Genomic DNA, 13565 nt, shown 5'->3' with positions numbered 1-13565 from the left:
CCGCCATGTCAAAGGTATTTGGGCCTTGAATAATTTTGTCGTTTCATCGTTCCACGTGTAAGTATTAATCACAGCAGCAGCTTCGACCGCCCATAGAAATAAAGTATGGAGATGGTGACTCAAGTGTATGCTTTTTATTTCAACTAAGGTATTCATGTCAGACAAGACGGGCTTTTAAAATATTTTGTCAATGCATAATAATGAAGCGCTATGGAAGCTAACCGCCTGGATTGAATCAGTTTTTGTACTGCCTATTTAGCTTTTTCTATCTAAGAGTCTGAACAACATTTGGTAAAATAAAATTATACAACTAAACCGTCACCTACATTTAAATAATTGTTGACGTAAACCTCATAAAAGCTTAAATGCCGTGCACTGAAACTGTAACTATACCATCACCAAAGATACAATTCAGATAGGCGTCTGGTAGACCAGCCACAATCAGGTGTTGATATGCAGTGTTTATCGCTGTTGGAAGTCAAGGCAGAATCCAGTGTTGCCTCTATCGCGTGCCGCTACAAAGGGAACAGTAGGAGCAGTCACAGTTGTAATTGCAGCTTCAGTTCCATCAGTTTTGTAGGTAATCTTAAATGGTTTGACCGGAGCTGTAACGATATTGGATATTAGAAAATTCAAGGGATACGTTTGAATTAAGACCTGCTGCGAACTTACTGCACACTTGAATACTGGTGGTGGCACCGCCAGGAACAGGAACTGCTAAAGTCGTAACAGGAACATTTGCAGCTGGTAATGGTGCTGGGTTTAATGCATTTCCACAGTAGCGGTCAGCTTCTATTCCGTTGGCGTCTCTACCACCGGTAACGAGAAGGAAATCGTACAGGCACACAGCAACTGTTCTAGGCGCAGTCGTGACTGAGTTATCGAAGAACGTTGTGCCCACAGCAGAAAGAGTTGCGGCGAAGGTGGTTCCAGTGGTAACTGTTTCACCGGAACCCGGGGCTGGTGTGGTTATGTAGAAGGCGTCGCCACCGTTTGGCACTTGACAAACTGAAAGGCACGCCTCAGTCGCAGGCTGCTTATCATCATCCAAATTCAAAAGGATAAAGTTAATGGAGCTAGGAATTCGTGATATGAATGTACTTGACTATATCAAAACCTGAGAGGAAACAAGTTCAGTCCTGAAGCAAATGTTGTAATTTTGATTGTTAAGTTGGTGGGCGCCAGCCGTATCCTGCCAATTAAAGGAGCTGACTCGCCCTGTAGCAGATGTAAAATACTGGAGACAATCCGATGGAGCTATGGATTATCACAACAAAATTTATTAGCGCATTACTTTTAATCTTGCCATGGAACTAAATCGTTACCAAGATAGTCAGCGGCACACGGAAGCATTGCTATTTTGATGTTCCACGAGCGAGTTGCCGCACCAGCAGCAAAATTGAACATGAGCTGGACATCACTAGGCGTAACACCAGACGATGGAACATTGAGATACACTGGAACAGAGTTTAATAATCAAACGCACTACAATTCTGCTAATTTTCTTTCTTATATCATAAACTGAAAAACTTATGAACTTGCTTACTGTGCTGTCCAGAATTAACCCCGCAAATCGTAGGTGCCATTGTAGTTGCACCACCAACTTGGAAAGTATCCGTACAAGTTCCGGCTACTGGTGGAGCCGTAGTGAACGAAACCATATCCAATCTAGCAACAGCGAATCAGAAACATCGAGATCCGATAAATCTTAAACCAGATGCATTCTCTTACCGAATTTGGCAAATGGGTTTGAACGACTGTTCGGCCAGTTTAGCGTCCAATTTAATAGTCAGCGCACAGTTGGAAGGAGAGCTTACCGTAGCTGGCGATTGCCAGTACGTGTTGTTTAAGGTAACCGTTTTCCCACATCCATTGACCACATCTTTTTGATAAGATAAAAATTAATATAAAACGTATTTCGTACGAAATTGTTTTGTTCGACTTACTGACGCAGCACACTCTGCTCAGAGAGCAAGATCCGCTAGGCCTTCCGGCAAACAAGGAACACACGGAAGACATGGTGCAAATGCCGGCCTCTCCCGCTGGTGAGGTGCAGGCATCGAAAGCACTGCGTGAATTGGCACTATTGGGTGGGATTCGATTTAAGAGATTGGCGAACGGTCTGAATTGATTAGCAGGGCTGAATCGGTTGTTGAACAAGCTCGAGCCGATCAGGTTGGTGGCTATATTGCCGAGGAACAAACGAGATTCGGGTAGGCTGTCCTCATCTACCATGTATACATTAAAGTAAAATTCATTAAAAAAACTCAATTAACATCTGTGATAGAATCTAACAGTTCCAAATAAAATTATTCATAGTTCCATTTTGGCTCTACGTACTTAACTAATTCGAATGATATTCTTGAAAAATAGTACAGTAATTGAGTTAAATAGTACATACCTTTAATAAAATAGTTGGGTTGCTGTCTGTTCATCGGTGTTCTTCCTTCGTAGGCGTTAGCAAACCCTTCAATACAACAATGGTTACACGCAAACGTTACGTAATCATCACGTACATTAGTCTTATTAACAAAATCTTCAATAGATAATTGAATAAAAAAGTATTACCTGGAAGCGGAGTTCGTGGCTGGTAGTTGTAGTAGTATGGTGTCGTCCACAGGTTGTTAGCCGACGAATAAGATTCTTCTTTCAACAACTCATCCAGACCTTGCCTCGCTGTTAATTGATCAACTTGGTTAGTTTCGCAACCCTGACCAACGTTCAGAAATGCAGCCAACGTGAAAATGATTGCAATTTTGAACGCCATGCCGATTGTCTTGTGGACAGAAGATGTAGAACCGAAGACAATCCGAATTGGATCTGAAATTTGTTCTGAAACGGGGTGTCTTATATACCCAGTCAGTTCATCCGCGAACATGTACGCCAATCTATTTAGAATTCAAAAAATTGACCTTGCCCTCTCAAAGATCCTTCAGTTCCCCTTTCTGGGTTTCGGAGGGGTGCCTCTTCGAACTTAGGGATTCCGAAGTAGATCGTTTCCAAACAACAACCTGTCAGTCTTATTCTTCAGCCTGACATTCCCCTCACCTTGTCCTTTTACGACATGGCAAAAACATCTTTGATGAGACAGTGTTTTATTACAAGACCAAAGACGCCCGACCCACACCAAGTATCTATAAGCTTTAATTTGTCAGCTATATCGTTTCGATAAAATTAATCGAGCCTAGAATTGCTCACTCCGAGTTCAACTTTCTTTCCTAAAATGCGTAATGTGAACTTCACGAAGCCAAACGTGCACAAACTCTTTGTTCATTGTTCATTAATTGCACGACGTAACGCTAATAAATGCAAAGTCTTTAACGAACGAAATAATCAGCTGGATAAAACAATTCGAATGTTATAGTTGGGACTGTGATGCCAAATCACCAGATTGTGATTGACGAAATGTCTTTCCAAAAAGGAATAGGGTGCCCATTTCGGATTTAATCCCCTCCCCCCTTTTTGCGAAAAGAAAAATGTTGACAAGAGAAATTTTAGAAAACTTCGATGACTATAGGCGATGTCCGCTGTCGCAATAATCTGTGTTCCTTATACCGTACGTTCGTACTACTAAGGCAAAGACAGAAAATTTAAATACGAAGACCTTGAACCGAAACATTGGCCTCACTTCCTATATGTTTTATCATGTACGCATTTCGTGTGTAATGGCCAGGAATTTTTGAATTAATTATTTCATTCGTTATTCCAGTCGTGTGTAATTCCCATTATAAGAATCGTATGGGCTTAGGAATCTTAACTCGTCATCTCCGTGGCTGACATTCTAACCGTCTGTCATGTTCTAGGTTATAGTTCCTTGATGATAGGTCCACGCCCTTCTTGTTATAACGATAGCATCCAACAGACTTTGAACATCGAGGCTCACCAAAGACAAAGTCTTTGTAGTTATTCATCCCCTTTCCCATTCTTTTACAATTACCTATTTGAACCCGACCGATTCGTCTATATAGAGCTATTGTTTTATTAAGTTTAATGCATACACAAATTGTCTGAGTGAAACTAAAAGAAAATTTTTAAACGTGTCGACACACGTAACGTTTAATTTTTCAGTATTTCAGTAATTTAAGTTCAAGTCAAAGTTGATCTTCCGGGATGTTGTATGTACGTGCATTTAAGGCAACTTGTCCACCGTAACTTGTAGTGTAATACGAAAGAAATAATTAAGAAAATGTAGAAGCCATTTTTCTTCGCATTAGAAACGAAGACTTTAGTTGTAAATAAAGATGTCGGCAGCACTGCTGGATTGCGATAAAAGCGTGTATTTGTCATCACTGATATGAAGCGGAATCAAAGTGTGGCGAGATTGGAGGTGGATCTGCTGGCTCGGATAGAAACGAAATTAAAATACATTTGATGGGAAACTTACTTCAACATGACCGTTGTTTTGCCTAGATTGTCCACAACTGAAGAAAACATCAACAGGAAGACAATCCGAAATGAATTTGAAGTGACTCTTCGGCTGAGAGTCAAAGGGCCAAAAAAACGCCAAGTCACGAACACCGATCTATATAGAGTTGCATCTGTTGAAATCGACCTTGTCTTTCCAAATATCTTCGTCTCCGATCAACTGTTGGAGCCTCTATACATGCAAAACGTGGAGGTTCAGAAGTTGTCGATCTCTAAAGGACAAGTGTTGTCTTATCCGTACGTGCCGTGTCTTTCCTTTCACGTCACGACAAGATAAGACATTGTTTTATTGCTGTCTGTCATGTCAGGTGAGTCTTCAACCGACTTAACGACTTGATTTATTAGCTTCTTTTCAAGCAATGCACCCGACGAACAAATGATTTCTCCTCGTCTACTTCGTAGTGCACTTGAAGCACAACGGACCGCAATTAGCCGTTGCATAATGCGGACGTAATTAAAATGAAAAGAATAACACCTGTTTAATTCTAGGTTGATAATTATAGTCCCGTCGGGAACACATTAAATCTAAATAGCAATAATCAAAAGGGTCAGTCAAAAATGAATATAATTATAATAAATTGGAAATAGTGAGGAATGCGAGCAGAGATGAGTTCGGCTTACTTTTGGCTCCACCTATCTAACTTGAACTTGGCCGACCACCGTCCGTTTACGTCTTTATTCCATGTCACCATGAAATGGCCAAGCGGCCGCGACGGGGGCGGAAGCGCGTCGAACATCCGTATATTATACGTAGAGGTTTATCGATTTTCTCCAGTCTTCCGCCTACTTATAGTAAAGTACCCCATTTTTCGCTAGACCATCCATAGCAGGCACTCCTCAATCACATCTGGTCGGGATCAAGGCTTATATACCATGTTATTTCGGTCTGAATCACGTTTATACCAGGCTCGACTAAAAATGCTTATTTTCATGGAACAGCAGACAATTAAACGGAAAACTGAAAAATGAACTTTGTGGCAATTTCTTTCTTCTTTCAGAAAAGCATATCGTCCGTTAACAATAATTAAAATGCGTAATTAAAAAGCTTAGAATTCAAAAACAACGTGGTGGGAGGTAGGGGCTACGGACTGTATACGTCAGCACTATTTCCCATCTCACGTCACTTTGTTTCTGTATATTGGCATCGCTTTTTTTGGCATAATTTGAGCCTGATATTAATTTAAAAGATTTAAAAAAAATTGATTTATCGTATTACAATAAAACTATATTATACAGCGTTTTTGTTTGGGTCTAATACGCAATTGTCCAAAAGAAAATGGGTGAAACGAAGGTGATTATTTAACCATTATTTGATGTTACGCTTGAGAAAATTTAAAATCTTACTCTTGAATAATATGCGAAATAGTCGTTAATGATTGAAAATCAACTATAACGGCAGACATATTAATATTAATGTAGAAATAACAAACAGCAAAGGTGGAAGTGATGCTCACCAGAAATCGTTTAAAGATGGGTGTCCTTATGACCGCAAGAAGAAATGTTTAATTTTTTAGGGGTAATTAAATATGATCTTTACCACCATGGAGGGTAAGAAATATTTTCTCGATTTGGAAATCAATGGTTATAATTTAATTATGAAAGTAGATTCTGGATGTCACGACTCGATCATCAATAAGCGGACCTGGAAGGGACTTGGCCAACACTCGTTAACCAACATCAACACCATCAGGCGATCGGCCACAGGGGCAGAAGTTGGTGTTAAAGGAGGATTTAATGCAAAAGTCCTATTGGCTGGAAGAGAACATCATCTATCACTTCTAGTGTCAGAAAATGAGATAACGCGGAATCTGATTGGACGGAGGTGGTTTCCAACTCTAATGGATATCGATTGGAATATCTTTTTCAATCATGAAACCATAACTATTCGATCAAATGTTCCCATCCGCACAAAGAACAAGTTGAAAGCATCTGCCATGACGCATAGAACTAAGCCGTTCCATCTCAACGTTAGGATAGAAACCATCGAACTGCGCATGATGTTGGATACCGGGGCAACGTCATCGATCATCCAGCAATCACTTTGGGGAGAGCTAGGTAGCCCTGCTTTGACTCCTACGACGCGAGTAATGCGTGACACGTCAAATAACATCGTGGAACTGATGGGAGAATGCAACGTCAAGGTAGAGTATATGGGTCAAAGGGCAAAGCTTCCATTGATTGTAGCTAATGACGATCGTATAGAAGCAGTTATTGGAACTCGATGGTTCTCACTCATTTCTTTTGATTTTAATTCGATATTTATCAACATGGAGTTCCAGTTGACAGTGAAATTCGTAGAGGAGACTAGGGAAAAGCAGCCCATAAAGGAGAGGCAGAAAATCGTTTTTTGAGTAGGATGGTGGAGTCATGGAGAATTCTGTTAATGTACAGAAAAGGAAAAAACTCGGCATATTTGTATATACATTCTAAGCTGACTACTCTATTTATAGACCTACCCCGTGTTCCAGGACATTGAGCGAAAATTTACCGAAAAGAAAAAAATTTTTTAAGCGTTTTCGTGAACATACTTTTCCTGAACAGATAGAACCTGGTGACAATCAAGCATTTGAAACGAACCCGTGGCACTACCAACGTGTGGCAAACTCTTGTGAAGAGGCCTGGGAAATGGTTATAGAAAAAAGCTGTAATGAATTAAAACAAATTTTCGAACTTTTAGAAATGGTATGAAGTGTGAGATTGTTTTGAAACTATTACAAGCATGCAGATCCAACCATACTTTTTAAAAGTGGGCGTATTTGCCCTTGCGAGATGAGTTAATCGTCGCAATACACAAAAAAGAAAATGAGAGGAAGAGGTTGATATTACTTTACCCCACAGTGTTTTGTCAATGGCATGGTCGAACATCGGCTGAAGCAAACGTCCATTACAATCCTGTCGCTAGTCGTGTTGACTTTTAAGGGTGTCATTTATTACTGACTAGTACTGACTTACTTTTAAAAAGTGCTGATTTTAAACAGGGGTTTGTGGGAAATAACGGTGTTTGTGGAAAAACATATTTTCTGGCTGTGACTGTACTGAGTCGTTTTTGCTTCAAATTACAAGAAATAAAAAGTGACTGGAATAAATCTGTTCGACTGTCTCCGAACAGCTGCATGAAATCTGCAGGATAGCTTAATATGTGCGGTTGCTCAACGTCAAGGTAAGTTAAGCTCTGCCATCGATTCTCAATCTTATTTTCATTCTTGTTTACTGTTATTATACTGCGATCCGCCCCTATGTACAACTAGAAATAATGTCTGGCAAAGATGCTTGTGTTTAAAGGTTTTTAAACTTGAATGTTTTTCACTTTGAAACCGTTAAGCAAATAATCAAAGGTAGGCATCGAAGGTTGTGCGGCGAGGAAGAGCGGGAAGCGAGAAACACATACAAGGTTCCAGTTGCGCTTTAAAAGAATGTAAACTACTTTTTCCTTTTTAAATGTAATGAAGATACAAGGGTGAACCAGAGAATAAATGCAAGTTGCTGACCACAATTTGCATAGACTACTTTCTTATTAGCAACTACAGCCAAAGGCATATACGATGAAGTAGATAGGTAGCACAGAAAAACATTTGTCTATGGTCGTACCACACGTTTATTGTTAACTGCATTTGTTCAAGAGAATTCCGTTAATTGATAAATTTAACTAACAAGAGATCTAGGGCACCTAGGCTATGTTTGAAACCGACCAAGTACCAAGTAATTTTACCTGCCCTGAAACTAGTTCAGTCCTAAAGCAAACATTGTAATTTTGATTGTTGAGTTGGCGGACAGCCGCTCCAGGGAGGTCCTGCCAATTGAAAGACCTCACTCTGCCCGTACCAGAGGAGAAATACTGGAGGCTGAAGTTCATTGGGGCTAAAAATGAATCAAACAGCAACAAGCTACTGATTTATCCAAACAAATTATGAATTTTTTTCTGAAACTCATTTGATATTACCAAGATAGGAAGCACCACAGGGTAACATTGCGATCTTAATGTTCCATGTACGTGCAGCTGTCCCAGTTGCAAAGTTAAACATAAGCTGGACATCGGTTGCGGCAGTGGCTGAAGATGGAACATCGAGGTACACTGAAAAATGGGAGATTCCAGATTGCATTAGTAGATGATTCGCCCCAGCATTTCGGAAAAAACAATTTATTTCAAATGAGCTAAATATAATAATATATAATAAGCTAAATATTCTATTCGTACGCCGTGTTCCAGGACATTGAGCGGAAATTTACCAAAACGATGAAAAATTTGAAATTGTTTTCGTAAGGAGTGAAAATGTGCTTATCGCATGTGTTCCGAGATACTGGAACAATGATTTGGGGAACGACGACGTCTAAGTGTTACAAAGTGAAATTTTCTGTAATTTCCCTAGTAACATCTTGGCTTAAATTGAACCCAGAAATCCTTGAATGATGCGACAAGCTTGAACCAATTTATTTTTTAAAATCCAAATTCAAAATTTAATCTTAAGTTTTTCCAAACGTTTGCTTTCATTTATTCAAAAAATTTTCAATACATGCTCTATCATGTTTATAATATCCTCTTGAAAGGTTTGCTGGTCCGCATAAGAATATAGACGGGGCAGTTTTTTTAGGGCACGGCACAGGTTATGCTCGAATTTTTATTCCAGGAATTCCTAGTCAAATGCCAAAACGGTGAACATGCTTTTCCTGAACATATAAAACCTGGTGAAAATCAGGTTTTTGAAACGAACCCGTGGCCTTCCCGACGTGTGGCGAAATCTTGTGAAGAGGCCTGGAAAATGGTTATAGAAAAAGGCTATAATGAATCAAACCAAAATTTCATAAAAAAATGCATTTGGCATGCGGCATGCGGTGAGATTGTTTTTAACTACTTGAAGTATAGAGATCTATTCACATACGTATATTTTTTTAAGTGGGCGTATTCGCTCTTGCGAGATGTGTTAATTGTCGCAACATGCAAAAAAGAAAATGAGAGGGAGGGGTTGATAATACTTTACTCCACAGTGCAAAAGGCAAAAGCCCAAAAGGCAAGGTCGAAGATCGACGGCTGAAGCAAACGCCCATTACAATCCTGCCGCTCGTCGGGTTGAATATTAGGGGTATCTTTCATTATTGGCTAAGTTTACTTTGAAAAAGTGTTGTTACAAAAAATGTATTGTGTTGGTAATGAGTTGTTATTCTATTTCGACGTTTTTGCTTCTTGCTAATTACAAACAGGAATGAATAAAAACAACATGGGTTCGTCTTAAATACTAAAAGAAAGAAAAAGTTACTGGAATCAATTTGCTCGACTGTCAATCGGCTCCGAATAGCTGCTTCATAATCCGCAGGGGAGCTTTATGTGCGGCTGCCCTACGCCAAGGTAGGTTGAGCTGTTCAATCGATTTTCAGTCTTGTTTTCAGCCTTGTTTACTGTTATTGCGATGTTATTGTTAGTCACTTTGTTTCCGATGCTGCTGATGCCCACCACGGTGACTGTGGCAACACATTTCAACTCATTCTCAATTTCAATATGACGTTTATTTATTTTGAAGTGCTACCCGTAAGAAATGAGTAGGGGAAGACTGAGAATGGATAGTGAGAGCTCAACTTACTTTGGCGGCAAAATAAGCAGCTGCACATAAGCTTTCCCGTAGATTTTATGCTGATGTTCAGATACAGAGACAGTCGAACAGATTGATTTTATTTACTTTTTTTATGATATGTTTAGCGTCTTGAACACTACTAGGGAAGCTGTAGTTTCCTGGAACAAAAATTCTTGCGTCACCATTGAGTGTCGTGCAGGCATTGAAAGAAGTGCGTGGATTGTGGCATGGCTTATACTCTAGTTACAAATAATTGTTAATTGATACATGAAGTGAGGATGTGGATTTCTACAACTTTCTGTTTCTTCCAGTTGCAAGAAAAATTGGAAACCAATTGAAAAACGGAAACAACAATGGTCACCTTTTTTCTGGCTCTTGTGTACAGTCTTGTATACGTATATCTCCTCGAACAATTGTTTTTTTTTTGTGGGTGTCTTCTTGCGTTTCTAGTAAAAAATGCTCAGAAAAGTCGTTCTGTTTAGTTATGCTGTTTATTTTAATCTGGAGCAGGGGTCAGAAAATGTTCCACATTGGAATACGTTTTTAAAGAGACAATTCAAGGTTAGATAAGGCAAATCAGACCGAAGTAGAAACCACAATGAAGGAAAACAGACATGGTAGATGAGGGATCAATAAATGTCCCCTATGTTTCGTTTCAGGGAAAGTCGAAAAAATAAGAACTGGAGCTGACGCTTAATTCTTTGGACTCGATGACAAAGTGTGAAAACGACACGATCCAATCATAAGAAACCATTATTTCATGCCTATAGAAGTCGAATTACTCCCAACGTATTCTTGATATTAAAAGAAAATTCTACGAGAGTCCACCACCACGCTAACATTGTATGATAGGTTCTTTGTTATTGATGAAATATCAAGCACCGTGTTCGTAACGTCTTTCCTTATCGTTCGAGGTAGTCCAGACAAAATCCAACATTGCTTACATCTGCTACCGCACTTACTACAGGGGGAGCAACGACTGCAGGGATGAGAGCTTCGGTACCATCAGTTACGTAAGTAATCCTGAAAGGCCTAACCCTGGCTGCAATTAAAACACGATGTAAGTCAACCAATATAATTTTGAAAATTTAAATTTAAGCATTTTTTGCTACGTACTGCAAACTTCGACGTTGGTTCCAGCCGGTGTTGGGTTCAGTGCGTTACCACAAAAACGATCCGCTGTAGCGGCGGTTGCGAGGTTGGTTCCGCCTACTATAGCAAGGAAATCGTAATAGCAAGTATCGGCAACCGTGCCAACAACTGCACTAGCTGCAGCAGTGGCGACGGCTGTTAAAGCGAACGGAACAGCCCCTGGAGTTACCGTGCAAGGGGTCAAGCACATCTGGGTTGCTCTCTGCTTCATCACAATTTCCAATAAAATATCACAATCACATCACAATCCAATTAAAAACGTTACAGCTATCATCAAAGAAGCATACCTGTCCCGTAACAAGTTCAGTCCGGAAACAAATGTTGTAATTTTGATTGTTGAGCTGGCGTGGATTTGCAGTAGGGGCGACGTCTTGCCAATTAAACGACCTTACTCTGCCAGAAGAAGCAGTGAAATATTGGAGGCAACCAGGAGGAGCTTAAGTTCGAAAATGTTAAAATCTCTCACATTAACACGCCATTCTGTTTAATTTAGTCAATGCACCAAATATAATGCGTTACCTAGGTAGGAGGCACCGCATGGGAGCATAGCGATTTTTATGTTCCATGTACGAGTAGCTGTCCCGGCCGCAAAATTAAACATGAGCTGAACATCAGTTGGAGTAAGGGCAGAAGACGAAACATCAATGTACACTGAAATAAGTGAAATGAAACGATGGGTTGTAAATTTTTAATTTTACGTCGTAACTCGCTCATATGATTAAGTAGAAACTATGTTCGTTTACTGTGCTGTCCGCTGTTATCGCCGCAAATAATCGGAACTACGTTCGTGGATCCGCCAACTATAAAGGAATCTGTGCATGTTCCACCTGTCGGCTGTTGCGTCGTGAATGAAACGAAATCCAATCTGAAAACGAGGAAAAAATTGGTCATAACAACTGGTATATCGGATCAAAAATTATGCTTATCGACCGAATTTGGCAAATGGGTTTTGCTAATTGTTCCACCAGTTTAGTATCCAGACGGACAGTCAAGGCACAAGTGGAGGGTGCGCTAACTGGTGTGGATGAAGATTGCCAGTATGTGTTGTTCAAAGTGACAGTTCCTCCGCAAGTGGTAATCGCATCTATAAAAAAAATAATAGTTTTCAATTTCCGTAATTGCATTTCCCAAAACAATTTGTATCTTACTGATGCAGCAAACTTTGCCCAATACACATGAACCACTAGGGCGTCCACCGAAGAGAGAACAGACGGATCCTGGCGCACAGATTCCAGAGTCCCCGCTGGGCGATGTGCAGGCATCGAAGTTGGATAGTGGGTTATTAAAATTAGGATTCACCGTAACCGGGATTCGGTTGGAAAGGCTGGAGAAGGGCCTCCAAGTATTCGCTGGGGTGAATCGGTTGTTGAAAAGGCCAGTATTGATAATGTTGGCACCCAAACCACCGAGGGCGAAACGACCTTCTGGCTGATCGTTTTCATTAGCGATGTCTAAAACAAAATGTTGTATTAGTTTTGTGTTTATGTAAGATTGATGTATTAAAGCTATATACTTACTGAAATATTTCTTGAACGGATTGTAGTTGGCTTGCACCCTGTTTTGAGGTGAGCGGCCTTCATATGGGTTGACATACCCTACAATATGTCACATCACAAATTAGTTAAAATCAAACGCGAAAATTATAGCTCTAAAGATGTGATTTTGTACTAAGACAGAACAGATTTTTTTGTTTAATTACCTTGAACACGAGCGCTGGGTTGGTAGTCAGAAGATCCCCACGGAGCCGAATCGAATCCATAGGCACTTGCAAAGTACTCGTCTGATTCTTGTCTGGCAGCCGCTAGTTGCTCCGCCTCGTTATTACCATCGCAAGCACGGCCGGCTTGGAACATCAAAGCGACTGACAAGAGCAAACAAAATTTGAACATCTTCTTTTTCTCTTTTCCAAACGCTACGTGTATGCCCAAACAAACAGCTTGTTCTTGCTAGAAGAAGACCGTTGGAAGACCTGGTTGATACTCCCGATCGCTCCGTCTTATATACTCCACCAGGATGGACTCTCTCTCTCTCTTACCTTTACAAGTAGGAGGAGTGTCTATAGAACCAATCATTACGGGTCGTTGCTTGTTGTTTTCCCCGGCTTACCTTCTTCATCCATATCTCTCTATGAAAACAGCCTCTCTACGTCTCTTGTTACTGCCCCCCCTCCCCACTGTTCTCCTCTTCCACCTCTTCACCTTGCCCTTGAATTCAAACGCTGACCCTGCCCCGACCGAAAATGGCCTATTCGCATCAACTCGGGCGTGTTGCATTTTGAAACGCGTTTGTTCACCCGACCCATCAAGTTCCATACGATAAATCAGCGAATATTGCCATCAAAGTCGTTTATCATTTCGCATTGTTTAGTTCACTTCTCTTGTATGACCATTCACGAAAAGAAAAAAATGCAGGGGGGGGACAATG

The 13565-nt window shown here is 40.4% G+C and overlaps 3 protein-coding genes across 5 annotated transcripts; 1 reads left to right on the top strand and 2 right to left on the bottom strand.

Moving 5' to 3' along the window:
* Window positions 1-119: 119 nt before the first annotated feature.
* On the bottom strand, window positions 120-2833 carry LOC116920536. The gene is made up of 9 exons (XM_032926664.2): window positions 2569-2833; window positions 2402-2467; window positions 1947-2228; window positions 1732-1882; window positions 1547-1668; window positions 1326-1457; window positions 1118-1257; window positions 673-1033; window positions 120-605 (listed from the first exon to the last, which is right to left on the bottom strand). The coding sequence occupies exons 1-9, from the start codon at window positions 2765-2767 to the stop codon at window positions 463-465; spliced, it is 1596 nt and encodes a 531-aa protein (XP_032782555.2). The 5' UTR covers window positions 2768-2833; the 3' UTR covers window positions 120-462.
* An 11-nt stretch (window positions 2834-2844) lies between these two features.
* LOC116920552 lies at window positions 2845-7231 on the top strand. Its single transcript, XM_045171889.1, has one exon. The coding sequence runs from the start codon at window positions 5952-5954 to the stop codon at window positions 6774-6776; it is 825 nt and encodes a 274-aa protein (XP_045027824.1). The 5' UTR covers window positions 2845-5951; the 3' UTR covers window positions 6777-7231.
* Window positions 7232-10461: 3230 nt separating this feature from the next.
* LOC116920532 lies at window positions 10462-13128 on the bottom strand. Of its 3 annotated transcripts, none has more exons than XM_045171869.1 (9): window positions 12841-13128; window positions 12659-12736; window positions 12290-12592; window positions 12072-12225; window positions 11885-12006; window positions 11661-11792; window positions 11429-11577; window positions 11106-11346; window positions 10462-11031 (listed from the first exon to the last, which is right to left on the bottom strand). In XM_045171869.1, the coding sequence occupies exons 1-9, from the start codon at window positions 13028-13030 to the stop codon at window positions 10892-10894; spliced, it is 1509 nt and encodes a 502-aa protein (XP_045027804.1). In that variant the 5' UTR covers window positions 13031-13128; the 3' UTR covers window positions 10462-10891. The 3 variants fall into 3 exon arrangements, with proteins under 3 accessions (XP_045027804.1, XP_045027805.1, XP_045027803.1); XM_045171870.1 differs by having other exon boundaries at window positions 11106-11343; XM_045171868.1 differs by having other exon boundaries at window positions 11106-11343; window positions 12290-12736.
* Between the last annotated feature and the right edge of the window lie 437 nt (window positions 13129-13565).

The sequence above is a fragment of the Daphnia magna genome, linkage group LG4 (assembly GCF_020631705.1).
Source record: "Daphnia magna isolate NIES linkage group LG4, ASM2063170v1.1, whole genome shotgun sequence".
NCBI classification, from domain to species: Eukaryota; Metazoa; Arthropoda; class Branchiopoda; order Diplostraca; family Daphniidae; genus Daphnia; species Daphnia magna.
This window is presented reverse-complemented; position numbering and strand designations above follow the sequence as displayed.

Bases quoted from the DNA above. Each gene is read 5' to 3' on its own strand.
- LOC116920536 (XM_032926664.2), bottom strand. From the start codon at position 2,767: ATGGCGTTCAAAATTGCAATCATTTTCACGTTGGCTGCATTTCTGAAC. The intron at 1,883-1,946 runs GTAAGTCGAACA...CTTATCAAAAAG, and splicing joins GAGCAGAGTGTGCTGCGTCA to ATGTGGTCAATGGATGTGGG. The intron at 1,458-1,546 runs GTAAGCAAGTTC...ACTCTGTTCCAG, and splicing joins GGTTAATTCTGGACAGCACA to TGTATCTCAATGTTCCATCG.
- LOC116920532 (XM_045171868.1), bottom strand. From the start codon at position 13,030: ATGTTCAAATTTTGTTTGCTCTTGTCAGTCGCTTTGATGTTCCAAGCC. The intron at 11,578-11,660 runs GTAACGCATTAT...TTCGAACTTAAG, and splicing joins ATGCGGTGCCTCCTACCTAG to CTCCTCCTGGTTGCCTCCAA. The intron at 11,032-11,105 runs GTACGTAGCAAA...TTTTAATTGCAG, and splicing joins AACCAACGTCGAAGTTTGCA to CCAGGGTTAGGCCTTTCAGG.
- LOC116920552 (XM_045171889.1), top strand. From the start codon at position 5,952: ATGATCTTTACCACCATGGAGGGTAAGAAATATTTTCTCGATTTGGAA.